General features: G+C 42.8%; 1 protein-coding gene across 4 annotated transcripts in view; it reads right to left on the reverse strand.

Moving 5' to 3' along the window:
* The window catches only part of DSCAM (DS cell adhesion molecule), a 515,628-nt gene that overhangs the window by 124,750 nt on the left and 363,207 nt on the right, over nt 1-27,671 (reverse strand). For all 4 annotated transcript variants that reach the window (XM_029046622.2, XM_029046624.1, XM_029046620.1 and 1 more), the window contains 3 exons: nt 16,317-16,595; nt 10,055-10,174; nt 6,907-7,080 (listed from right to left, as the gene is read on the reverse strand). In XM_029046622.2, coding sequence (XP_028902455.1) covers nt 6,907-7,080; nt 10,055-10,174; nt 16,317-16,595 — 573 coding nt within the window. The remainder of the gene's footprint in view (nt 1-6,906; nt 7,081-10,054; nt 10,175-16,316; nt 16,596-27,671) is intronic.

Raw genomic sequence — 27,671 nt, forward strand, 5'->3', positions numbered from 1 at the left:
ACATGACTAAAAGAATGAATGAATGAATAACAGGGACTGTGTCCAATCCAATTACCTTGTATCTTCCCTAGTGCTCAGGACAGTGCCTGGCACATAGTGAGCGCTTAACAAAGACCACACATTATTATTATCACTTCCAGAATAGCTTGTTCTCTACACGTGACGCAGGGGAATTTACAGTGCACAATCAGAATGCAGGGCACTCTCACCTCCGCCTGGCTCTTCGGTGACTGACAAGCAGCGGAGAGCAGCGTGGACTAGTGGAATGAACGTGGGCCTGGGAGTCAGGGGATCTGGCCTGGAAATCCTTTCCACATTGCAGGCCTCTTGATGTGTCAGTGCAGTCCTTCGGTTCAACCACATTTAACTGCATTCCGGTGAAGCTCCGTGAATCATAACCGTGCCAACAATTTGTCAAATATCCTCATTAGCAGGGAAGTTGCGAAAGTCACACACGACCCGACGCAACGAGGCAGGGAGCCCGACGACGTCACTTGCAACTTTCAAGAGCCTTTTAATGTTAGCGTTGCCCTTTCGTCTGAGTAGACCGGCAAAAGACAGCGCTTTGCCTGCTGTGTGACCTCAGGCATGTTACTTACCTTCTCTCTGTGCCGCCTCAGTCTCCTGATCTATAAAATGGGGTTTGAATATCTGTTCTCCCTCCCCTTTATGCACGGGGACTATGTATAACCCGATAATCTTGTACCTACTTAGCACTTGGCATATAGTAAAGCACTTAGCAATGATCGTAACTATTGAGAGGGAGAAGTCCCTGCTTCAGTTATTGAATAGCAGAGGGGTGGCAGAGAGGCTGCAGTCCTCTGTGCCTGCTGGGACAGGGGACCTGAGGAGAAGCAGCGTGTCTCAGTGGAAAGAGCACGGGCTTTGGAGTCAGAGGTCATGGGTTCGAATCCCAGCTGTGCCACTGCACAGCTGTGTGACTGTGGGCAAGTCACTTAACTTCTCTGTGCCTCAGTTACCTCATCTGTAAAATGGGGATTAAGACTGTGAGCCCCACGTGGGACAACCTAATTCCCGTCTACCCCAGCGTTTAGAACAGTGCTCTGCACATAGTATGCGCTTAACAAATACCAATATTATTATTATTATTACCCAGGCTCATTACTACTATGATCCAAGGCTACCCTCTCCCCCATTCACCTCCCACTGGGCAATGACCTTTATATCCTGCTTTACCACAGGACTACTGTGCAAGGTCTTCTTTTCTTCACCACCTTCTCTCTCATGAGGAGAGTGTTTTAGGGACTGGGAATCAGGAGACCCAGTTTAGCCACGGCCCTGCTGGGTAACTATGGGCACGTCATTTAACCTCTCTGGGCCTCGGTTTCCTCATCTGTGAAATGGAGATATGCCACCAGCTCTAGTTTCCCCCTTAGACTGTGAATCCCATGTGGCACAGAAACCGGATCTGAGTTGATTATTCTTCAACTATTCCAGTGTGTTGCCCAGTGGTTGGCACATAGCAAATGCTTACTAAATACCATTACTGACTTGACTCTTCCGTATTTTTGGGAGTAGCTAAGTTCCAGTCTATAGGAAGGAGTGGATACGGATGCTAATCACCCCTACATCCCATTTAACGTGATCTCTTTGTCATATAAATCCCATATTCCTGAACTGACACACTCATCACACTATGAGAGAATCAAGCCAATTATTCTTGAGAAAGAGAAGCAGCAAGAAGCAGCGAGTACACTGATGGGGGTGACTTTCCACACTGTGCAACACAGTGGCACATTGGCCTTTGCTACGCTATTGGATTTGCTGTCTGTAGCAACTGACCCTCTTTTCAATTCTTCCTTGTAATGTCGTGTTCCTTCCAAAGCTTCTGTTTGGGGGAAAGCGACATTTCTTTGGATTACTGCATTCCGGGGAGCCCCGAGCCAATTAACATGGAATGAATGACAGGGATCTGGAACTAACGAGGGCTTTCACGATGGATTCCCTTTCCTTTTCCTATCCAATGTCCACTGTCCAACCTCCGAATGAATCACGGAAGACACCAAAAAGCCTTCCCCTCCATTTTAAAGATAAATTCATCTCTAACGACCCTCCAGGCAGCGCTATAAGCAAAGAGGTGAAACTGTATCATAGCTCCCCTGAAGACGGAAAACCTATTAACCCACATGTCCCTGCAAAGGTTATAAGTGTACACAATCCTCTTGAGTGAAATCCGACCAGCCCTACAAAATAAAATAGAAAATTTAATGTATTACGCAAAGCTACATTTCATTCCTCTCCTTAGCCTTTACATACTGCTTACAGTTCATGACATAAGCCTAAATCCATATATTTCATTGCATTGTATTATACAGTTATCTTTGCTACAGGTATCACTGAGGATTTTTTTTTTTTTTTAGCATTTCCAGAACAGAGCTAAAGATGCATAGGTGCACCGCTGGTAATTGAGTGGGGGAAAAAATGGCTCCTGAAGGTAGGTACGAGGTAGTCTGAGCAGGTAAGCAGTAACAATTCCCAATATTGCTCTTTTTTCTAAAACCGCCTCAGGTGGCACACCAAAACCTAGACTATCCCTACAAACCCAGTACAAAAACCCATTACATTACCAGAAGACCTGGGCTACACAAAGAGTTCATTAAGATAAGTACTACAAAGAGAAAGGAGAGACCTCTGCAGCCTCCCCTTGGTTGGTAGATATTGAATGAGGGGTTAGGATGGCAATACTGGAAAAGGCCAACTTCTAAACTAAGCCTGGAGTTTCTAATGTAGCTCCTGTTCCCTTCCAACCCTCTCCTCAAAGTTTTCCCACAGCACTTATGTGTGTGTCTGTGTGTGTGTATGTCATTATTTATATTAATGTCATATATATATATGTCATTATCTATTTATATTAATGTCTGCCTCCCCCTCTAGACTGTAAGGTCATTGTGGGCAGGGAATTTGCTATATTGTTATACTGTGCCCTCCAAGCACTCAGTACGGTGCTCTATACACAGTAAGCACTCAAATACGATTGATTGAGTTTCACAAATGAAAGAAAATGGCTGCGGTGGGAGCAATTATAGGAGTAAATGTGAGAAGCAGCGTGGCCTGGTGGAAACTGTATGGGCCTGGGATCCAGAGGGCCTTAGTTCTAATCCTGGCTCACCCACTTGTCTGCTGTGTGATCTTGGGCAAGTCGCTTCTCTGTGCCTCAGTTACCTCATCTGTGATATGGGGGCTAAGATTATGAGCCCCGTATGGGACATGGACTGTGTCCAACCTGATTAGGTTGTATCTACTCCAGTGATTAGTACGGTTCCTGGCACAGAGCAAGGGCTTAACAAATACTATAAAATACTCCTAAGGAAGAGTATAAATTCCAAATACTAACTGTGGTTGTTCTGTGGCTATAATTTGGGATGTTGGTAAATATCTGGGGCAGACTTGATGGAGGTGGGGGGAATTTAGGAAGGCTTTGAAGGTGGGGAGAGTTGAGGGTTGACAGAGATAACAAGGTCTATGTTCTATCTTTGTGCTTTAGATGGAAAACCCCAGGACCAGGGGTGGAGCTTTGATGCTTAATTGTGTAAACACTACCCAGGATCCTAGAGAGTTGAAGCATACAAGCATCCAGACAATTGCAATACAGAAAAGCCTATCCGTTATTTTGTTATTCTATACACCGACCTTAACTTCAGAACTTTTCAGTTTTCTTATATTTAGGCCAGGATGGAGAAGGACTTCATGAAGTGCCTTTAACACCTTTCAAATCACTTCTTTTTTTCCTCTCCCAAGAGCTTAAGAGATAGTGTGTGAAAAGCCCCACATAAAATCTGTGTCCTTGCTTCCTGCCACCCAAGAGCTGTGGCTCTCCCCCAAGCTCTGAGGAGAAAGAACAAGAGCTAAAACAGAACAGACTAATTTGTAAGAAACTTTGGCAGGGGAGCAAGTGTTTCCAAGCAAATCTGACTGCATTTTGGACACTTTTTTTTTTCTTCCTCAGTCAGAAAGGAGCATGTTGAATTTCCTGTGTAAAGGGAGGCAGCTAGGGTGACCTTGCAGAGCTCCAAGAACACATTACGGATGATCGATTGCTAGCAGCCTCGGAAGTATCCAGGGTGGGGAAGCCTGAGTGACGCTTGAGGCTTCCAGGAGGAATCTCTCAGAGTGCTGATGAGAGGAGAGGAGAAAGTGACTCGAGAAAGCGTACCATTGGGGAGGAACTGGATAGAAAGATAATGCAGTTGTGGACAGACCCTCTGGGGACCACCGGCCAGATCACGAGGATTTCTGAAGAGCTGCCATGGCTTGCCATGTGCTGTGTGCAATAAATCAACTAAAATTGGTGACTGGGCAGCAACACAGCCTGAGAGCCTTGGCACTCTGCTAACTTCAATCCAGAAAAAACAAGGTCTTAGTGGATGTTTGACTAAAGCTCAGGCTGAATTTCCTTTATAATGCATATTCACCGCCCTATACACACACAACATAAACTCAGTTTACCATTCAAGGGGATACAAACCTCATGCTGGGAGCTGTGTGTATATTTCTACACATGGATGTGTGTGTGTTGTGTACAAGTGCGCTCTTGAGTGTCAGTGGGTGTCAAGGAATGTGCGTTTGGTATTGGAGAGCCAGAGGGGTCTTCATTAGATTCAAAATGTATTGACTCTCTGGGGAAGCTCCTGCGCCTATTTGATAAGAGATGCTCTTTTATCAAAAATGAAACCGCATGCAGTGATCAGACGGCCACTATGCAGAGTTGCCAACAAAAGGAAAGCTGCTTTTTCATTGTGAGTTACTGAATCACACTGAAATTGCTATATTTGAAAATAGCCAGGTCCAGAAGGGCCAGCTGCACAAGGTCGGAAAATGGATGTCATTTCAGCGCATGGGAGCGACAGTAATGAGAGCCTCCCTTTCATTCTGGAAATTCCATTAGGGCAATTTGACCATTTTGGAAAGAACCTCCCCTCCCCACAGCTCGTGAAAAGCAGAGGTTCCCTGAACTCTAATGATCCAGTAGGCAGCCACAAGGGAGGAGCCTTTAAAACCCAAAACTTCCACTGCTCTGAATTAGACTGTTGATGATAAGACAATGATAATAATAATGATGGTATTAATACTTGTTAAGTGCTTACTATGGTACCAAGCGCCGGGTTGGTACAAGCTAATCAGGTTAGACGCAGTCCCTATCCCACATGGGGTTCATAGTCTAAACAGGAGAAAGTAGGATTTAATCCCCATTTTACAGAGAAGGTGACTGGGGCCCAGACACATTAAGTGACTTGTCCAAGGTCACACAATGTGTTTTCCTTGTTCCACATGTAACGTGATGGTGTGCACATGCACAGTTTGCCATGGGTCAGGACAGTCAAATACCTGATGTTGGCCCTGGCAGCACACCATCATAAGCAAAACAGAGTATTTCTTGCTCTGCTTGCATTTCAGAAGCTGCAAGGTTTGAGAGGAGCCAAAATCTCTTTTTCCCTTCAAATGACACTTGGGGATTTTTCACACTAATCAGACCTGCAGACTCTCTCTTTTTTAACAGCCTCACTATGAGTGTTAATAATTAAAGCTAATCATCTGACAATATGAAGGAAGTTGCTAGAAAAACAGCGAATCATAAATATGAGATTATATGAATTACAAAAATGTAAACTTTCCATAAGAAACCACCAAAGTAAAATTCATACCTAACTACCAGAATAGAAACTGGGTAAGTAGCAATATATTTTTCCCAAATTCAAAAGTTCATTATGGAAAACTAGGTTGGCAGCTAATAAAAAGCTATTCTAGGTTATCAATAATTCCTTTTTATTTTAAATATGCAATAGACTAATTATTAATAATTTATGGTTTGTCAACATTTTCCAGTGGGAGAAAATTTCCTCCATATTTCAAAATGGCTTGAGTTGGTCATTTCTGTATATGAGCAGTTTTGCCCAGTCCTTTACTGTCCCAAAAACCAATTCACTAGAGAATGGGATTTGAAACGCAAGAAAAGATGTTCTGTAAACATAAATCTGAACAGTACAAAACATATCTCCAAAAGACTCCATTTCAATTGCTCCTTTGTTCCAGAAGGTCCAGGTTTAGCAACTGTCTTGCCTGAAGTGTGCACTGTGCTGGATATGACCTACTCAATAGAATATATATTTTTTTTTTAGTGAATTGCAACATCCAGCAGAAATGTCTGTCTTCTAATAAAAAAAAACCTTCACATTTGGACCTCCGTTCTTCAATTCTACCTACTGAGGATTTGAAAAGCATCTTCCTAAATGTATCAGCACCGTTTCGCCATCTCTGTTTCTCATTTCAGGATAAAGATTAAAAACCAATCAGGAGCCAACAAAAACCTTATTTACAGCAACAGAATCAAGATTTCATCCCCCAGAAAATCTGAATAGATACTGAGGCAGCTGGCTAACGTCAACTGGTTGCCACGGTCTGTTTCCCAAGATGCAACAGAAAGTCAATGGAGAGGAAAAAATGAGGTATAAACAGGACAACGGAATTTGGAATTTGGGGTAGAAGGGAAATGGAAACAGTTATGTCAAGATGAGGAACCACTTTTAGCACCACCCTTGGGACTTTCCCACAATCAGAGCTGTGCAAATCAACCTGGGGGCAGAAGGAGGCTGAGTCACATGTGTGACAGAATGGCCAGCAGGAATCTGGAATGAGGAGATTAGTCATTTAACTGGGGGAGTGAGGACACCCCCAACAAGGCCTGAACTCAGTTGCTGAACTGACAGCTGGACTTTATTCTCCTTCTCTTCGCTCTTCTCCAGAGAAACACACTCCCAAAGTCAAATACATCTTTGGTAATGGGATACTCTTGGTAACGGATGAGACTCAGAAAGACCGGGTAGGGAGCACTTCCAGGACAATGGGTGAGTCTGAATAGAAAAGTAACCGAGGCAGCGGCTTTCTTACTTTTAACGGTGAGGTACATGGACTTGCTGACGTCAGCTCCCACGTCATTGCTGACTTTGCAGAGGTAGTATCCGCTGTCTTCTTCTACAACGTGCTTGATCAACAAGGACCCATTTGTGAGAACCTGGATGCGGCCGTTCAAGGCAATGGGCTGGAACTGGGGGACTCCGGCACCTGGCATAAAACCGCAAAGGTGAGATGGACGGCGATCAGGACGAGAGCAGCAGAAGTGGGGTGGGTGCACTGATTACGATGCAGGCAGAGAGGTAAAAAATGAAGTTTATCCCTGCAAACACACCACAGAACAACTGTAACACATACCGAGTCCCTCTTCCCAAGCCAACAGGCTTATGGGAGAGTCACACGCAGGGTTTAAAATGACGGCAGTGCACAGACAGAATATGCAGACAGGACCTGCATAAAATACCAAATTGGTTTTTATGTTTAGTGGCTGATAAATTATTCAAGAAAATCACAGAGGAATGGCCACTGAAATAGATGCCTTTCATGGAACCAAATGAATTTCTGATGTTCCCAGGCAATGATCACTGCTGTAAGCACGGAGTGCTCCAGCGAGGTTGCGTTTAAAGACCCTGTTCCTCCCACCCCAGGCGACATGTTCAAGAGCACATTATTGGAGGCGAATCTGTCTTATTCCAGTCAGAATCAGGTGATGCTATCTATAGTCGCTGTGTCGGCGTAGCCTACACAGTGGCACCAAAATTATTTTGATTAGCTAACTACCACTACCAAAATAGAATTATTTTGATTAGATGACTACCACTACCAAAATAGAATTATTTTGATTAGGTGACTACCACTAAGTGCTTAGGTTATCTTGATTTCTAAACTCTACAGGCCAGGAGGCACAGACCCTCCCATTAGGGACTCGTACTCTAAAAAAGATGGGAAAGATGCACCAGCACGTGCAGATCTCTGCCACACTATTTTCAATCGATCAATCAACGGTATGTTTTGAGCATTCATTGTGTGCAGAGCACTATACTAAGCACTTAGGAGAGTACACTACCCTAGAAAGAGTAGACAGGTTCCCTGCCCGTCCTGGGAGTCGGAGGCCCTGGGTTCGAATCCCGGCTCCATCCGTCACCTGTTGTGTAACCCTGGGCAAGTCACTTCTCTGTGCCTCAGCTTCTTCATCTGTAGATGAGGACTGAATGCCTGTTCTCCCTACTACTTAGGCTGTGAGCCTCATGTGGGATAGGGACTGGGTCTGACCAATCATCTTGTAACTAGCCAGGGCCTATTACAGTACTGTGTACATGGTTAGCACTTTACAAATCTCAGGATTATTTTGAAGTGTGTGAAGGGTTACCAGGGAGAGGATAATCTGCCCAAGGGATGGATGAAGGCTGTAGTCCATCAGGGGCTAGTATGGACATGGAGCATCAGGTGAGAATGGGAGTTCTCTGCATGGACTTGCCACTTGGGACAGCAAGATGGCTACAGAGCTACAGATAGGTAGAAGTTTTCACATTAAAACCTGAGCAGTAAACTCAAACTCTAGAGAAGACAACAGATTATGAAGAGAGAAACCAACTAAAACCAAGAAAATAATCTCCCTAAGCCTTATCTTCTCCACTTCCATTGGCTTCAATTCATTTAACTTTCCCTCTGTCTTAACATAGAAATGTCATCTATTTAACTACCCTGCTGTTTTGGCCCCACTTGCGAACTTTTAAAATGCCGGGACTAAAATAGGCAAAAAAGTCAAAGAAGTTGTGACCCATCAGAATATTACACACAATCTCACGTTTTGTGGGTCAACTTTTAGTCAGTACTCACCTACTGTATGTGAAGAGCTAATTTTCTCACTGTGTCTTGGCTCCCTGTCTTAATGAGGGCACTCTTTTGTGCTTTGATGGCACTGCCCAATGGCTTCAAAGCCTGTGGAGCTCTAAAGGGTTAAGCATAGATCCACGAATGAATATATACAACTGGGTAACCTTGTTTTCCAAATCCACTAGCTTGGACATAATGTAAGCGATATGGATAATATAAGCTAGAAGACACCATCTAGCAACCGGCAGGCTTTAATTAATAAGCTGCCAATTTTCTGCAGGTAGCTAAGGTCAAGTGGGGTCAGTTTTAATGCTCTGTTACAGGAGGAGAAAAATCTTGAAGCATTATGTACAGCACATACTGCAATACTGGGTATGCTAATATTTCCTGACCTCTCTACTCTGTTGCAAAGATATTTCCGGATGGAGTTATCAGTGATTTCTGAGGAAATTGGTCTGTTTTGTAGGCCACCACAATTAAAATAGGACCTTCCTCTTTTCTCCTAAGTTTTTAAATACTTTTCAGGGTTTAACAACAGTATTCAAGTTCCAACCACAGTAGTGAGCAAAGGAACTTATGAACCTATGCTATCATTTAGGAACTTATTTACATCCTCCTTAGCACTCATGCATATAAATACATACATATATTATATGTATGTTAAGCCCTGAATACTGTTTAAAAATTAGGGGAAAAAAGGAAGCTTCTATTTTAATTTTATACATCTGCTTGATTTGTTTCTGACCAGCCTAGTGGCAAATTTTTATTTTTACGTTTGCCTCCCTGTAAGAAGTGTACCTCTTGAGGACAGAGATTCAATCAATTGTATTTATTGAGTGCCTATTTATTTTATTTGTTTTTGTTGAGAGCACTGTATTGAACACTTAGGAGAGTACGTTGGTAGATGTGTTCGCTGCCCAGAAGGAGCAGTGTGGCCTAGTGGATACAGCACGTATCTGGGGATCAGAAGGACCTGGGTTCTGATCCTGACTCCGCCACTTGTCTGCTGTGTGACCTCAGGCAAGTCACTTCATTTCTCTGTGCCTCAGTTACCTCATCTGTAAAATGGGGATTATGACTGTGAGCCCCCCATGGAACATGGACTGCAGGCAAGTGGCACTGACCCAGGGGGCACATGAAAGGGATGAGTTTGGAGATTAAGAGTGGTATGGGAAAAGGGGATGAATCCAACAGGTAAATGTGGATAGGGTCAATATTCACTTTATAAATCGGTGACAAACTGGTTGGCCCAAACAGTCTTGGAGTTGGAACCCGTCTGCAAGACTGAGCTGGTCCTTTACATAAGCAGCGCGTCTGCAGTAGCTTTCAAGATGGAGCAAATTCATACCTTTGGAGAACTTCCAGACAATAGTCGGTACAGGATAACCTTCTGCAGAGCAATTGAGGATAACAGCTTTCCCATAAATTCCATCTTGGTCACTTGGCTGCACCACAAATTTGGGAGGAACTGTAAAGAGAAGAAAGGTTAATGAAAAACATGCCCAGTAAGCACAATGAGGGTACAAATTAATAAAAACTTAACACTGATTGGAAAACAAAAATCTGAGCTTCAGCTGCTTAGCCTTAAAGGGAAAATATAGCGACTCCCTGGATTTTCTTTAGTGGTACCAACTAAAATCAACACTCCCCGATAAAAAACGGTGAGGTTCTTGGCAAAACCAATGTCATGAAGTTGCAAGCTTGGCAGAGCAAAGGGAAGATAAAATTTTCTATCTGGTCCGATGTGATCAACATCCGATATCTATAGCCTATGAAAAAGAAGCAGCAGGGACTAGTGGAAAGAACACAAGCTTGGGAGTCAGAGGACCTGGGTTCTAAATCCTGGCTCCACAACCTATCTGCTCTGTGACCTTAGGCAAGTCAATTAATTTCTCTGTTCCTCAGTTACCTCATCTGTAAAATGGGGATTAAGAATGTGAGCCCCATGTGGGACATGGACTCTGTCCAACCTGATTATCTTGTATCTACCCAGTGCTTAGTACAGTGCCTGGCAAATAGTAAGCACTTAACAAATACCATTTAAAAAATTGGGAAAGGACATCAAAAGTTGTTTTTTTTATCACTAGGAGGCACTTGATAGTGATGAGCTCTGAGGATGTGGATTATAAATCTCTGAGAGGTAAAAAGAAAGCCTTTCCAATGACATTACCTTCACCTCAAAACTGTTATTGGTAAAATGTGTCATCCGGATCTGATGATAATAGTATTTGTTAAGCACTTACTATGTGCCGAGCACTGTGCTAAGTGCTGGGGTAGATACAAGGAAATCAGGTTGCCCCACATGGGGCTCACAGTTTTAATCCCCATTTTACAGATGAGGTAATGGAGGCACAGAGATGTTAAGTGCCTTGCCCAAAGTCCCTCAGCAGTCAAGTGGCAGGTTTATGCTCTAACCCCATCTCACCATCTGGCTGTATAATTAAGTTCCGGGAGAAGGTGAATATTTAAAATCTGAAATCACTCATATTCTATAAGGCCCTCTTGTTTGTTTCCTATCCTTAAAGAGTTTGAATAATCTACAGAGGACGACCATTTGCTCTCCTGGGACCTGTGAAAAGTCAATCACAGACTTTCTGGCTCCTTAGCTTTAAACTTTATCAACAAAAGGTGGTTATTTCTTCATGTATGTACATGTGTTAATTAAAAAAAACAACAACAAAGGAAAAGTGAATGCAAGGTTCAACCTAGAAAATGAAGCATTCCTGGGACAGGCAGGTGAATTCTGTAGATGAATCTAGGCCTTGTGAAACAGAAATGTTGAGAGCTGTCATGACTGTTTCTACCAACTGTACTGTGCTCTTCCAAACAGTTGGTACAGTGCTCTGCACGCAGTAAATGCTCAATATGTATTGCAAATGAACCGATTGATTTTCGGCTTGAGAGAAAAGAGTAGAGGGGCTGGCATGGAGTATGGGTGAGAACTCGATATTGTGGCTCAAAGTCTAACCGGAATTTGCCCATGAGGTGTGTGATGCCATTTTCACCAATTTGGTGACACAAGCTAATGGGAAGAGATGTTGGAATACGATCTTCCGCATGATTGGCCAATCAGCAAAATATAACATGCCTGGGATCTCGTGAAAACAGGCTTCCTGGAAATCAAAACGAGGCTGAAGACAGGACATCCTGTCAGGGCCAGGATAAAGGGGTCACAGGCACTGTCTTCTAGGGAAGCAGATGGAAGGAGCACGGGCCTGGGACACAAAAGACTCCTGGGTTTTTATCCCGGTTCTGTCACTTGCCTTCTGTGTGACTTTGGGCAAGTCAGTTAGCTTCTCTGTGCCTCAGATCCATCACTGGCAAAATGGGGATTCAACACCTGTTCTCTCTCCTATTTAGAATGTGAATTCCATGTGGGACCTGATTATCTTCTCCAGCACTTAATACAGTGCTCAGCACATAGTAAGTGCTTAACAAATACCTTAACTATAACTATTGCTATTATTATAATGTGGGGTAGAGCTATTGTACCACTCCCCAGATGATTCTTCTGGTAAAAAGTTAACATTTTCTGAGGCCAACATAAAACAGTAAAATCCAGCTTTGCTCATCAGCCTCTTACTATCCCCCAAACTCTAGAAACTGGCATCTCTGAAGGCCCACATGAGTGAGCAAATTTAGCGGAGGAAGAATTGTGTTTGAGTCGTCCTTTGGTAAGCAGTTCTTTTGGCATGTTTACACAAACTCTCCTACACAGTCAATTAACAGATTCCAATTCTCTCTCAATCCAGTCAGGAAACCTTTTTCTTAAACCTGGGTTTCTCAAATATTCAGGTTTTTAACCTTGAAAACAACAGAAACTCTTGAATTGAAAAAGCAAACCTCTTCTCGAGTTAAAATAAAAGTTGCTGAGCAGGCAACTGCTCGCTATGGGGTAAAAGCTAAAAAAAACCTCAAAGCAGAATTCAGGAGAGTGGTGATTTAAAAGAAAAAAGCAAATGGCACCAAGCCAATTCCAGGAATGCATCAGGTAAGATGGGTCCGTGATGCAGTCTGTAAAACCAAAGAGACTGTGCAGCTCCATGTGGGACATGGAATGTGTCCAACCTGATTAGCTTGTATCTACCCTAGCACTTAGTAAAGTGCCTGGCACATAATAAGCACTTGAATACCATAAAGAAAAAAATCTGCAGTTTGGTGGGAGTTAGCAGAAAGAGACATAATTTTATGGTCTGCTAAAACGAGCTTCTCCCTTGGGCCTGTGGGGTGGGAGGGGTGGGGGGGAATGGGAAATTTGGGACTAATCCAAGGATTCCGCTTTACCCGATGAATTTTGGATTTTACGTTTAGACTGTCAGAATGATGGAAGAAATGTAATCATCCAGAGCAACTGCTGATGTATTAATGAATGAGATCATTAGGCACTGTACTTTAGCAGAGATGAGCAGTTATTAAGTTTGGTCATCAGACCTACAGAGTCCACTTAGCTGGTTCAGTGAAACCATTTGCTGTGCCAGATGGGAAGAGAGTTTAGGGATGTGGGAAGACCTGCCACTGCCCCTACCTGGGCCACTCTCTGCCCAATATCCCCTTCAAATCCTACTGGAACATTATTCAGTCCCTTCCCCAAACAGTAAGGCCTCTCACGCCAATCCCCACACTGACCCTGGTTCTCAATCCGCCGGACCCCACGGGCAAAGCTGGGCCTCCCCGAAAGAGCCCCCTCTCAGTTCCCATTCCTTCTTGCTCTTCTAACTGCCCGGTCCTGGGGTCCAGGGTCCGACACCCTTTCCTCTGCAGCTCAAGTTTCTTCTTCCCCTCCCTGAAATTCAACTGCTCCTTGTGGGCAGGGATGATGACTACCTATGCTCCCAGGTCCTTAGTACAGTGTTATGCTCACAGTAAGGGCTCAATAAATACAACCGATTGACTGATGGGTTGGGTGATGGCAGTGATGCAGTTCTGCCATTCCCCTGGTCCTGATACTTCTTGCTGATGACGATATTCTAATAAGAATCTCGAAAGCACTGCTATTGATTCCTGTCTACTTGTTTTGTCGTCTCTCTCCCCCTTTCTAGACTGTAAGCCTGTCGTTGGGTAGGGATTGTCTCTATTTGTTGCCGCATTGTACTTTCCAAGTGCTTAGTACAGTGCTCTGCATGCATTAGGCACTCAATAAATACGACTGAATGAAAGCAAATTCTTCGGGGAGGTTATGGAACCTCCAATCTTGGGGTGCCTTGAAAATATGATCAATAGAGAATAATGATAATAATAATAATAATTATGGTACTTGTTAAGCACTTACTATGTGCCAAATACTGTTCTTGTTAATCAGGTTGCAAGTTAATATAAGTAAATCAGGTTGGACCCAGTCCCCGTCCCACATGGGGCTCACATTCTTATTCCAAATTTCACAGATGAGGTAACTGAGGCTCAGAGAAGTTAAGTGACTTGCCCAAGGTCATACAGCAGATATGTGGCAGCATCTGGATTAGAACCCAGGTCCTTATGAATCCCAAGCCTATGCTCTATCCACTAAGCTATGCTGTTTCTCAAAGACAGATAACCATCTTAGTGTTTTCCTGCCTTGGGGCCAAAACAAATGACCTTTTGAGACCTCTTCTAGGTCAATGCTTCTACCAATTTGCAGGCCGTCACGTGAGCTATGACTCTCCAGGTAACTAAACTTCATATTCCCAAACTAAATATCAATGAAAAAGTCAGGTGGGCACAGTCCCTTCCCCTTGGTACTTTCCAGTTACAGGTTTCATTTCCACCTTCAATTATCTCCTAAAATCATAGAGAAGATAGGGTATTCCCTTCTTTTTGGAATTCCTCACTGGATGTTTAACCATCTGGCACCTGATAAGCCCAGAATAAAAACACATTTTGACTAGATACATTAAGGGGGGTTATTAGGTAGTTAAAGACCTTGTCTCACTTTAAATACTTGATAGGGTCAGAGATTTTCCAACTATGATTTATGCACCCTGGGCTTTCGATGAAACCAAAAGGAACATCTGACTCCTTAAACCCTGGATTTCTTCTGCCACTAAGTCTGGTTTTATCCCTTTTTAAATATTGTCGCTGGGTTCTCCAAGGGAGTTGTACAGGTGCTCATTTAAAATTAGGTGTCCATTTAGCTGCTCCTCCATAGACTAAGCGCCCCATTTGGGACAGGGATTGTGTCTGATTTGCTTCTACTGTGTCTATCACAGAACTTTATATTAACAGTAATAAAACCTATTAAGACCTTACAGTTTAGAGAGCACTGTACTAAGTTCTGGGAGAGAGAGTACAGGTGGGAAATAGACATGGACCCTATCCCCTGAGGGGCTCAGTGCTTGGCACATAGTGAGCACTCAATACAAGCATTATTGTTAGACTTCCTCCTTTTCTTACAGAGCAAAGGGGAAAATTGTAGCCCCACTTCAATCCAGGTGGATGTCTGAACTGGACATGTAAGTGACCAGTCACAGAGTTCATTCTTTTCATTGACATGGTCTCAAACAAAGTATCCTCAAGAAGAGAAAACAAATTTCTCTTTTGTGTGTCCTTGTCCCTGGAGGGTGTGGTGGTCCAAGAGAGATGGAAGCTTGAAACTAAGGGAGACAGAAGCTACTGACCTCCTTCAGAGCCAGGGAGAAAGGGGCCCCTTCTCTAGGCTGGGTTTCTTTATTTCTCCTATGGGCGTGTGGTCAATAAAATGACTGAAGAAATTCGAAGGAGTAATGGAATGTATTGCTTATAGAAAAAGAAAAGACCAATAATACTCAGCACACACAAATTCCCACGATTTCGCTTTAAAAAATACAACTTTCAAATCTGCTGTCTGCCTTCTGTGTGACCTTGGGCATGTCATTTAATAGCTCAGGGCCTTAGTTTCTCCACCTGAGAAAATGGTGATAAGATACCTGTTGTCCCTATTTCTTAGATTACAGATCCAATGCAACACAGACTGTGTCTGGTTGGATCATTCTGAATCTACCCCAGGACTGTTCACATGGTCAGTGCTTAATAAATACCATAACTAAAACTGTTACCATCTCCTCCAAGTTAAATTCTTTATTAATAATAATGGTATTTGTTAGGAGCTATGTGCCAAGAGGGCCTCCACAACCAGAAGGGAATGGACCCAAATGGTGTACAGCATCATATTTCTGAGAACCAAAAATGAGAAGGGAAATAAAGAGTGGCTAGTTAATGGCGATTTTGAGAAATTGTGATAAATTAGTTTTTAATAGCATCATTTTGGAAAGTGGAGCTGCTTCAGCATGATAAAGGGAGAAAAGAAAATCAGAGAAGGCTAAACTGGAAACTAGCCTGAGAGCAAACTGCAGCCCTCAAAACTTCGTTCCCAAAGGGTTAGTGTGCTGATGGGTAAAAGCATTTGCTGTGATTCCAGTGATCTAACACATTCCTCCCCCGCATATTACATTGAGCCTTCAGATTATCGGTAAGAAAAATGATCTGAGTTTGTGCTGGGGGAGAGGGTTTTGAGGGTTTTAAATTATTCCCCGCTGATGCGAGACTAGGGATTTGCATAGATTCCAAGTTGCTTTTACTTTCTTTCAACCAGACGTCATGTGAAAATGCTGTTGACTTGTACTTAATTGGTGCCCTTCAGACTATCTACACCTGCTTACCTCTCACAATTAATTGGCTTTGGTGCTCCACAGCTGCTGCATCATTTCTGGCTATGCAGGTGTAATTCCCATTGTGCATTAGGGAAAGGTTAGAAATCCTTAAGGAGCTAGTGAAGTCAATGTTGTCAATGGTTACCCCAAGACTTGCTGGGATTGGCCTGCCATCCTTCTGCCAGGTGATTGTGATGGGCAAATCCCCTGAGACCACAACACATGGAATGAAGACTCTCTGTCCAATGGAGAATCTTGGAAACTCGAAAGGTTGGATAAAAGGTGGAACTGGAATGAAAGGGGGGAAAAAAGCGGTAGGTTATTGCAAATAAACTATACGTCATCTTCTTCCTCCACCTGAATGAAGAGCATTGAAATTCCACAGGCAATCACTCTTGTGGGATAGACACTCCACCCCTATTCATTACAAAGTATCCAACACATTTTCCTTTTATTTCAGTTCTTCCCAATTTCCACAGAGACACAAATTGCAGGGTGTCGCTGATTAAATATCCTTATGCAAATCTACTGGAAATAAACAGAGGAAGGGTTTTAAATGTGTGGAGTTTTAAAACATCTGTAAGGACAAAATGGAGAACACAGACTTCTCATCCCTTCAAGTTCAGTAATGGCAGTAAGGCCAGAAAGTATTCATTGTCTTAACTAAAACTTCTACTTTTCTCAAAATTTTAAGCAAGCAATTAATCCTATGTATTGAACACCACCCTTGGGAAAGTACAGTAGTTAGAAGACATGTTCCCTGTCTTTGAGGAGCTTGTCTACTGGGTGTCCATACACAACATGGCCAATTATTCAGCTCTTGCTTTGAAGGTTCTTATGTTGTCGATGAAACAACATAAACCTCCATAGTAGGTGTTTTGCCATATGTGAGAAAGAAGCACATTTTGCAATAGGCGCCAATGACTTTTTTCTTCCCTTGCTGAGGATTTTTTTCTTAACGAACCATGCATGATACTTTACTGCATCAGATCAATAGCAAAGGATGCTTTGAGGGACACAGAGATGTTTCCCCCACTGAAATCCATTCTTACATTTATGATTAACCTGTGAACACCTCTAAGTTTTACCAATCTACCATGAACCTATTTAGATTTACTTGAGCATCACACACCTTTCAATATCTAACATTTCCTCCAACAGACCATTACAGACCTCTTGATCCTGAATAGGGAAGCAGTGTGGCTTAGTGGAAAGAGCCCGGGCTTGGGAGTCAGAGGATGTGGGTTCTAATCCCGGCTCTGCACTTGTCTGTTGTGTGACCTAGGGCAAATCACTTAACTTTTCTGTGCCTCAGTTACCTCATCTGCAAAATGGGGAATGAAAGTTTGAGCCCCACGTGGGACAACCTGATTACCTCGTATCTACCCCAGCTCTTAGAACAGTGCTTGGCACAAAGAAAGCACTTAAACACCATCATTATTATTAATATAGCTGCCAGTCAATCAATAGCATTTATTGAACACCTGCATCTAGAGCACCCACTGGACCAAGCATTTGGGCAAATACAGTAGAAATAGTAGTCAAGATCCACGCCCTTAGAGACCTTCCAAACTTTTATATGTCATTTGGATGATTTTTCCCTTGGTTCATTCCCTAGCACCCATTGGCTACTTTCTTACCTCATCCATCGCCTCTTGTCTCTCCTTCCTTTGTTTTCTCTTTCCCTTCTTCCCTTTACTCCTTCACCCATTTTCCTCCTCTCCTCTCTCACATTCCTTCTCTTCTCCCCTCTCTTTAGCCCTACTCCCATCCCACTTAAGGTGACCAGTTTCCAGTCACTTAAAGGTGAGACCATGGCAATTCCAGTGGGAATACTTGGCTTTTAGCCAAACAGGGTGATTTGCTGCTTCACTCACCGCAGCCACAGCAGAATCAACCTGCACCGTCCCCTGCCTTGCCGGTGCCCCGCATAACACGTAGAAATCTTTGCCACCTGGGCCTGCTAGGCTGCGGTAAACCACACACACCATCCAGTACACACAGTGGAAACATACCCTTGTCTGAATTTTCAAAATTAACTCTGGTTTATATTTCAGATGCATAATTCACAAAGTGGAAGCAAGAGCATATTCTAAAGTCTGACATCCGCTTCTAATTACTCTAGTGAGGTTGAGCCATCTGTGTGGGACATATTTTACTATTTTTCATGATTCTCTATGTCACCTAAACAAACCAAAGTTTTTCTGACAGCCATTGACACCGAGAGTTTATCCTATTGTGGGAATATGCAATTTTTGAAATGCTAGATGCAACAGGTTTTGACGTTCCCTTTCTTCCAGAACATACATATCTACTAAATACCATAGATAGTCTAGTTTGTACATCTTTTTCTGGATAATAACAGTGCCAAACACATACACACATACAGGTCTCTCCAACCAAGGCAGAGGACGCATGCATGTAGTTAGGTGCTATTTGTTTTCAAAGATGGTCTTACTGGCAGAGATGTAGAATACTATTACCATGTGCCTAAGTTTCTATTCAAGTTCTCAAAGTTTTCCTCTTCCCCCCTGGAAAGTAGAGCCCTCTCCTTTAGCTTTCCCACATAAAAATGGTTGAAGACCAGAAGCAGGTAGAGAAAAGGTGGGATCCAGTCATCTCAACCTTCTCCACTGTCCTGAGCAGTTGTAAGTCTGTGACCCCCAGCAAGGTGGAAAGGAGGAGTCTTCTGGGCCTAACAAGGTTTAAGGTGCCCCCTGAAGGCACTGAGTCCCCTCAGACTGGAACCTCTACCCAATGACAGTGGTGGCCAATCACTGGCTGGAGTCAGGTAACAGGTGAACATGCACTGCAATTCCTTCCTTCATTCGATCTTACTTATTGAGCTCTTACTGGGTGCAAATCACTGTTCCAAGCGCTTGGGAGAGTACACATTCCTCACTCACAACAAGATTTAATGTGTGTGCTGAACCAGTTGGCAAAGTCCCCCTTCTGAACATTTTCACTTTACTGCGGTTCACCTTTTTTAAGGGTTTTTAAGTGCTTACTATGTGCCAGGCACTGTACTAAGCTCTGGGGTACATATAAAATTATCAGCTTGGACACAGTCCATGTCCCACATGGGGCTCACAGTCTTAATTTCCATTTTACAGATGAAATCCCCACTTTATTATGTCTGCATGGGTCATATATTAATCACATTAATGTAGCTACTAAGTAGCTACTCACAGCATACTAAAATATCGGACACCTCTTTGCCCAACTGGACACAACAGAGGTGGAGTATGTAGGTTATGTTTTGGAAATGTGACATTACTGGACACACAGAAAGGTTCTTTGCAGAAATCTCCAGGACCTAGAACGTGTTGCTGAGAGGGAGAGGGGGTCCCTGACTTCTTACCCACTTGCTTCAGAGCTGGCAGCAGGAGCCAAGAGAGAGGGGATGGGTGCCAAAAATAAAAATACAAAGTAATCCAGTTGCTGTAGGGTCATACCAGCTGAAAACGGGAGAAATGGTCTAAATGGTTAACCATCACTCATACTTGTAATTCCCTCCCAATGGGAAGAAACAGATGAATAAACACACCCAATATTAATTAACATTAGAGTTCTCCATGTCTGCACTGTTTCTACTTCATGATTCAGCGTGGCCTAGTGGAAAGAGCACGGGCCTGGGAGTCAGAGGAACTGGGTTCTAATCCCAGCTCCAACAGTTACCTGCCACATGATCTTGGAGAAGTCACAGTGCCTCAGTTTTCTCAACTGTGAAATGGGGATTCAATGCCTAGTCTCCCTCCTACTTAGACTGCATGCTCCACAGGGGACAGGGACTGTGTCTAACCTGATTAACTTGTATCTACCCCAGCGCTTAGAACAGTGCTTGACACATAGTAAGCACTTAACAAATAATTGGAAAAAAAAAAAAAAGGTTGCAACTGCACAAGAGACTGTGGCTTGAGGCTACAACTTGGGTTAAGAATGGCGAGTTTATCCGTTTTCACAGAGAAGCAGCGTGGCTCAGTGGAAAGAGCACAGGCTTTGGAGTCAGAGGTCATGAGTTCAAATCCCAGCTCCGCCACTTGTCAGCTGTGTGACTCTGGGCAAGTCACTTAACTTCTCTGTGCCTCAGTTACCTCATCTGTAAAATGGGGATTAAGACTGTGAGCCCCACGTGGGACAACCTGATTCCCTTGTGTCTACCCCAGCGCTTAGAACAGTGCTCGGCACATAGTAAGCGCATAACAAATACCAACATTATTATTATTATTACCCCACAATTCAAGCATGTGATCAAAGTCTGCAGTCCCATGGTTGACATGAATTGCTCTGACAGTAATCCTGTTCCTGAGCAGTGATACGGTCACTGGTTGGACATGTCCCCTGAGTGCTTATTTAAATAACTTCAGGACAGTGATGTTAAAACCCGGGTCAGGAAAAAGGGGGTGGAAAAAAAAGAACCTCTGCCCAATGGCAAAGGGATGAACAATTTTGCTCTAGAAATACAGCAATTTGAAGGTAAAACACACTCCTTAGCAGTGTTACTGCACAACTCATTTTAGTACATCCTGTGTGGGTCCAATTAATCAAAGGTATTTTTTGAGCACTTACAGGGCAGAGCAGTGTACTGAGTGGTCCATGTCGACAAACACAGTTCTTCAGCTATGAAGTTCTCAGGAAAACACAAAAATTTAAGAGAACCACATTGATGTGCTATAGGGGACTGAAAAACGGTTAATTACACTAGGCCAGAGGAATTTGGATAAGAACAAAGAAAAACATACCAACAGCACCTCAAGTGCATTTCATAACTTGAAATATTTACTTCATCTCTTTTTAAAGTGGTTTTTCACTGCTCTCGTTCTGTCCATAATGAAAATTAGTTACTAGTGAACTAATGTCACTGGTGGAAGGGAAAGGATTTATTAGTATTCAGGAAAACAGTCAAAAATATGCTTTAAAAACTTCTAGAATGCACACCAGTGGGATGGAGAGACAAGTATTTGGGTCAAGTCCCTCAAATTCTTGCACTGATGGTTGCATAAAATATAAATACTTGAATTTGCTATTTGCCCATGTTTGCTCCATTGTCAAAGTCCTTATATATTCTTGTCCACATTAACGTTGTCTCAAGCTGTGATCCTGAGAGGGCAGCCACTGCTTTGTTATTTCTGTTCTATAGGCTTTGGGCTGCATCCTTCACAGGTTCAAGCATGACAAGAGCAGTAAGAGTATTTATTAAACACTTACTGGATGCAGATCAGTCAGTCATGTTTACTGAGTACTTACTGTGTGCAGAGCACTGTATTAAGCCCTTGAGAGAGTATGCGATAACAATATATGAGTTGGTGGACTCATTCCCTCACCATGAGTTTACAGTCAAGAGGAACAAGCTTCGCGTCTAGAATCTATACTAACTGCTGAGAGAGAATACACAGTTGGAAATTAGACAAGAGGCTCAGTAATGCTTTTTGCTAACTACATACGTTCTAGTCTACCCTTCACACACCAAAATAATGAAAGAGAAAAAGGTGTTATTGTATATTGTATATTGTCCAAATTAACCCTCAAATTAGGAAATGCAAAAAGCACTATCTTAAGCTCAATCCTGCTACACTGTAAACTCCTTGAAGGCAGGAAGCATGTCTACTTGCTCTACTGTACTCACCCAAGCACTCACTACAGAGCTCTGCCTGCGGTAATATGACATGGACCCTGGCTTTCCAGGTGCTCACAATCTAAGAATATAAGCGGGGAAAGGGAAAGCTATTGAGAGACACATAAAGGGGGAGGAAACAACAGAACAATAAAATAACAAAGAAGACAAAGACAAATACTCCAAATATATAGGAAACGCCTGTTCCCCCCTTAGACTGTAAGCCATCTGAATGTCTTGTATTTATTCCAACACTCAGCACATGCTCGGCACATAGTAAGCGTATAATAAAATGCCACCCAAATCATTTCTAGCAGCAGATCGCAGAGAGTAAAAGAAACTTGTTTGTTCAGTGATTTTCTGGGCAAGAAACAGCTTTTCCTCTTCCACTAGAGATACTTTCTCTGTCCCAAATGGAGATCAATGAGCTCCCTTCCATGGTGCTTAGTCAATAACTAACCCAACGGAAGGGAGCCAATCAAGTCGATAGCATTTGGGCCCAGAAATACTGAAACACAGGCGGCAGCATGACCACGGGAACCATTTTAAACACTGACAAAGAACTCACAAAAAACTTCTGCATCTCTCTGACCCTGGTTCTCAATAGTTAGCATGTTATCTATGCCTGAAGATCTTTTTTATTCCAGCTGAGGGCAGCAGTGCCTTTGCACATGATCCTTAAGAACATTTCCATTAAATATGTTTTGGCTTTTTTTATTAATCCAAATTAACCTGAGCTTTAGAGTTCCAAAGAAGAGTGCTCTTTGAATCAGCGCAACAAGAAAATTAGGCTCAATGCCTGTGTAGTCTCCCCAAGTAAGGGAAGGCGTGACCCTGATTGACTGTAATTGTTTTATTTTGGTTTCTATTGACTTTTGGTGAAGGCCAGGCTGGTAACTTCAGCCTGAGGTGATGACAGCTAGGCTAAATGACAGAGAAATAAGCTCCATGAAGCCAGTGACAAAATTTTTAAACACTGCATTTTTTTAAAGAGATGCATTCCCATCTCTCTGACTTCTTTTCCAATTAGCTTCATCATCACAAATGACAATAATAGCAGATGATTTCTCTGGGAAGCATTTTCCAAGATGCTAGCTTAAAGAAGATCAGAGCTTCTGAAGTGTTTTCTACACCGAAAACAACTGTAACTATAAATCGTAAGAAACTTTAAGATGCTCCTTCTATGTGCAAAACACTGGACGAGCATATTTTGATGGCCAAGGCAAGAAATAATGGTTTTGGAATTGGAAAATAATGTTTCAGTTCAAAAGCCCAAGATCTGGGTCTTAACATCTGAAAATGGCAGGACTTCTCTCTACAGAAGAGACAAAAATGATGGGCAGTGTAGCCACAATCAATCCACTTAACTTTTTTTTTTAACTGCACTCATCTGCGTGGCAACCTTCAATGAGCTATGCTACTCAATAGCCATCTCAAGGTCACAAAAGGTTGAGAATTGATGGCCATCTAATCAGGGGGGCATAATCGACTGGCCTTTAAGCTTGGTTACTGGATTTGGAAGATTGATGGACACAGAACCTGTGGAAGCTACAATTCCAAAGTTGATGCATCCTCTGCTTTGATTTTATGATGCCCTCCCTCACCCGGCCAAATACCACACCATACGCCTGTGCTCTGACCATAGTTTTGGATAAGAATGACATCACACTTTCCATTGAATAATGTCTATGGTCACCATAACAAATTCCCCTGTCACACTACAGGTAATTAGTTATGGTTTTAATCATCTTTCTTGTGGATAGCCACAGGCACCCTTCCTACATCATGATATCTGTAGCCCTGCAAACCCCCTCATTATAAAAAATCATTTTGTGTCAACAGTCTTTTCAGTGGGAAATAGTGGCCTGAGGGGAAGATGATTTGAAAACAATTGAAATAGTACCTGGCTTCTATCGTGTGGGTGAAATTTGAGAAAACTGTCCAGTTGCTGCTCTATCTTTTCATTGCAGAGATCCCTGCACTGTACTGTGACCTTGAAAGGTACAAAACAAAAAAGTGACACATTCCCTGTCCATGAGGACTTGGTAATTTAATAGCATCAAAAGATACTGCTGACTACGACTCGTTCTCCGGGATGATGGGCAACTCATAACTATCCAAGGCATTGCCTGGCCTTTCCATTGCAGTATGGATAATGTCCCAGTTGAAAATTAAGAGGAATACTGTTTGCAAGTTAACGTCACACTCAAGACTGAGAAAGAAAGGAAGAAGAGTCAGTGAAAAAAAGAAAACAGCCTTTTTTTAAAATGATTTTTTTTTAAATGATACATGTTAAGCGCTTACTATGTGCCAGACACTGACTGGGTGTTGGAGTAGGCACATGATAATCAGGTGAACACAGACCCTGTTTCACATTCATAAGGATCATTCATGGAAAGAAGGCATTCGACCCACTCCCACCAAAGAGACAAATGTTTTTAAACAAAGAATTCTTGCAGCCTGAGAAGCAAACTGCATATGCGCAGGGAGGACAAGAAGGATAAAAAGAGGGTAAATTGGCTAAACTCAGAACTCCACTAGACTCTAGTAGACAAATGAGAAACTTTCAAAACAGAGAAATTAAGGCGGAGTCTAAAGAAATAGCAGTGCTGTGAAGGGACAATTTTTTTGTAAGAAAAACTAAGCCGCAAAGGATATGTAACTAGCAGAAGACGTAAATGGTAACAAATAAAACTTCGATTGCATTAGGCAAAAGGGGAAATAAGATAAATGTCAGCCCTACCCCCAGCAGATAGAAAAGGATAGCTATTAAATGAAAAAGTGAAGGGTTTTTCCCCCCACTTCTGTCATTTAAAAAAAGGGCCAAATGCAACTGTCGACCAAGGCGTGTCCTCGGTGTGATAAAATTCGAAAAGCCAAACTAGATAAATAGATCGTCAGAGAGAGAGTTGCCCTCCCTTTTCAAAGAGGACATTACTGGTGGTGAGAGCCCTGCATGCAAGTGGGACTGAAAAGAGCAGTGCTGATTGATGCTTTTTCCACCCTGTATGAACACAAAGAGAGCTCTTTTTCACTTGGATGTGTTCACTCCACACAGGACCTCTCCCTGTTTTCAAGTCTGCTCCTCGGGATCCCAACCTTTGCTAAACCTGGGCTCACGGAGAGCATCCGCTCTCTCAATGGCTTCATGCTAGGCTGGTCCGTGTGCTGCAGTGCTCTCCACAGTCCACTGCTAGGTCCCAACGTTTGAGGCTGGGCTTCACGATGCCTTTCGGCCATTGATTCTGCCCTCCCTTTCACCAGGTTTCCCTTCGGTTCACCACCCAACAGCTGCTCCAAGTGTCCTATGACTAGTGCTTTGCTTCTCCTCATCTGCCCCACGTACCAGAGCTGGGTGGCTGAGAGTATGGGCTCACAGCTGGTAAACTGCCTGTATCCCTGATCTTTGCTGTGATCCAAACAGTTAAGTAATATTAAAAAAAAAAAAAAAAACTATCAGGAGACCTGAAATGGCCAGTTTAGATGAGATGCCTGGTAGAGTACTTAAGGAATTGGCAGATGCTATCGATAAGCCACCACTTATTCTGTAAAAGCATACAAGCTGGACAGGAGAAGTCCCTGAGGATTGGACAAGGGAAAAATCACATTCTGTCCTTTAACGTGGGCTCATAATTACAGGGGAGTAAACTTAACATCAATACCTGGGAAGATACTACAACAAATGATCCGACAATCTATTTGCAATCACTTAGAAGAGTCTGCGGTACTAGATGGTCCCCACCATGGCTCTCTATGGGAGAAACTTAATTGATGTGAATGATGGAGAAAATGACTCTGGGGGAAGTGATCAATGTGATTTATCTCGATTCCAATACGGTTTCTGACCCACTGCATATGCCATCCTTATTGGCAAATCAGGAAATAGGAAATTGACCAGAATGGGTCCCACCCAAAAGGAGGACTGACTGAATGTTGCCGTCCAGGTTCAGTCTTGGACGCAGTAGTCTGAAAGCTCTGCGAGGGAGGGGATCACCTACACTTCCTCATTTGTACTGAACTCTCCCATGGGGTTAATTCAGTGCTCTGCACATAGCAAGTGCTCAATAAATACCACTCACCGATTGATTGGTGGCGAGGTTCAGTATGTGTACTGATGACCAGGATGAAGGAATTGATTATGCTCAACAAATTTTGGGATAATACTAAGGCAAGGCTGAGAAGCAAGATAAAAGCTCAAAGCAACTTATTTGGCCCGGATAAACAAGAGGAAACTCAATGGCTGAGTGCAAGGCAACACACCCAGTTAATAATAAATTATAATAGTAATAATTATGATATTTATTAAGCACTCTCCTATGTATTAGGCGCTGTACTAAGCTCTGGGGTGGATAAAAGCAAATCAAATTGGGTACAGTGCCTGTTCCAATGCTTGTTTCAATGTGAGTTTCATTATGTTTTGGTGAATATCTTTCAGTACCTCTACTTTTCACGACTGAAAGCTACGCAAACATTCATTTGCCTTCATTGGACGGGCATTTCTTTGGAATACCATGGAGTCATAACCAGAAAGTCCAGGTCTTTGTGAGGTGAAAGGTAATTTGGGAATTACTTATCCCCTGGTCCCCTCCCAGCAATTGAGCCAAAGTGAATGGCCACAGTGGTCATTTCAGTGGTCATTGGCTTGAACTCCAGAAAAATCTTCCTAAATACACGCTATCAACAGCAGTTGGTTAAGATGTCCAGCAAAGCCCCAAGAGTCAATGCATGTGAACGAAATCAGAAAGGTTCTTCTTATTCATCTTAGTCAGGATGCATTGTACACATGATCTACTTATTGATTCCTCAAGTTTCTTCTAATGGGCAATAATTGAAAACAATGGATGTCGTCCATTCCCAAACAATTATGCTGGATAATAAGACAGGCTATTGAGTAGCAATTTAATCTGTGTATTTTTCTCTGGAGCATATGGAAGGGGAATTAAAATGCTTTAAAACTATCTTGATTAAGATCTATTGACCTGGAAGGGCGACCTCTTTCTGATAGCTAAGTAAAAGCTAAGAGTGGTAATCACAGCAAAGTTTGAAGTCTTGGCTTGTGTCTGCCTTGATCCTGAAAATTAGGAGAGAGTTCAGTCACAGCTTTCATTAGGGGGGATGGCAGAGCGTGTAACTTTTTTTTCCCCAAGTCATAGCCTCTCAACTACCACTCCTGCACTTATAAACTTACATCCACCTACATAGGATGTAGGTAAATATCGACATGACTATTTCCAGCACTTATCCATATACTAATCTTTCCAATGCCCTTTTCCTCCTTTCAGGAAATTATTTTCTGTCCATCTCCCCAACTTGACTGTACGCTCTTGAGGGGCAGAAACTGTGTCTACTCACTCAAACGCTTAGTACAGGGCTCTGCACACAGAAGGTGTTCAATTAATACTAAGGATTGATGATTGATGATGGGGGTGGTAAGCCAGGAAACTATCGACATCCAGCCATTTCTGCATTAACAAGTGAAATAGCGGTATGTTTCGGCTAGAGCGCGTATTTTGGAATTAGTGAGCGTTCTTCTGAGAACACTTCTACTTATGTACCATCTGACTCCTAGAAGCGCCTCTTCCTTCATAATAGGAACCCCAGGAAGCTTAGGAGACTAGAGGGGGATGACCCCACTGAGGTTCTACTGCTCTCACTGGGGGCTCAACAAAATTCATGTCAGTTTCCAATCCCCATCAGGTTGAAGCTGATTGATTTTTGTCCAACTTTCCTTGCTTAGCAAGCTTCTTTTT

Source organism: Ornithorhynchus anatinus, chromosome 18 (genome assembly GCF_004115215.2).
Source record: "Ornithorhynchus anatinus isolate Pmale09 chromosome 18, mOrnAna1.pri.v4, whole genome shotgun sequence".
NCBI classification, from domain to species: Eukaryota; Metazoa; Chordata; class Mammalia; order Monotremata; family Ornithorhynchidae; genus Ornithorhynchus; species Ornithorhynchus anatinus.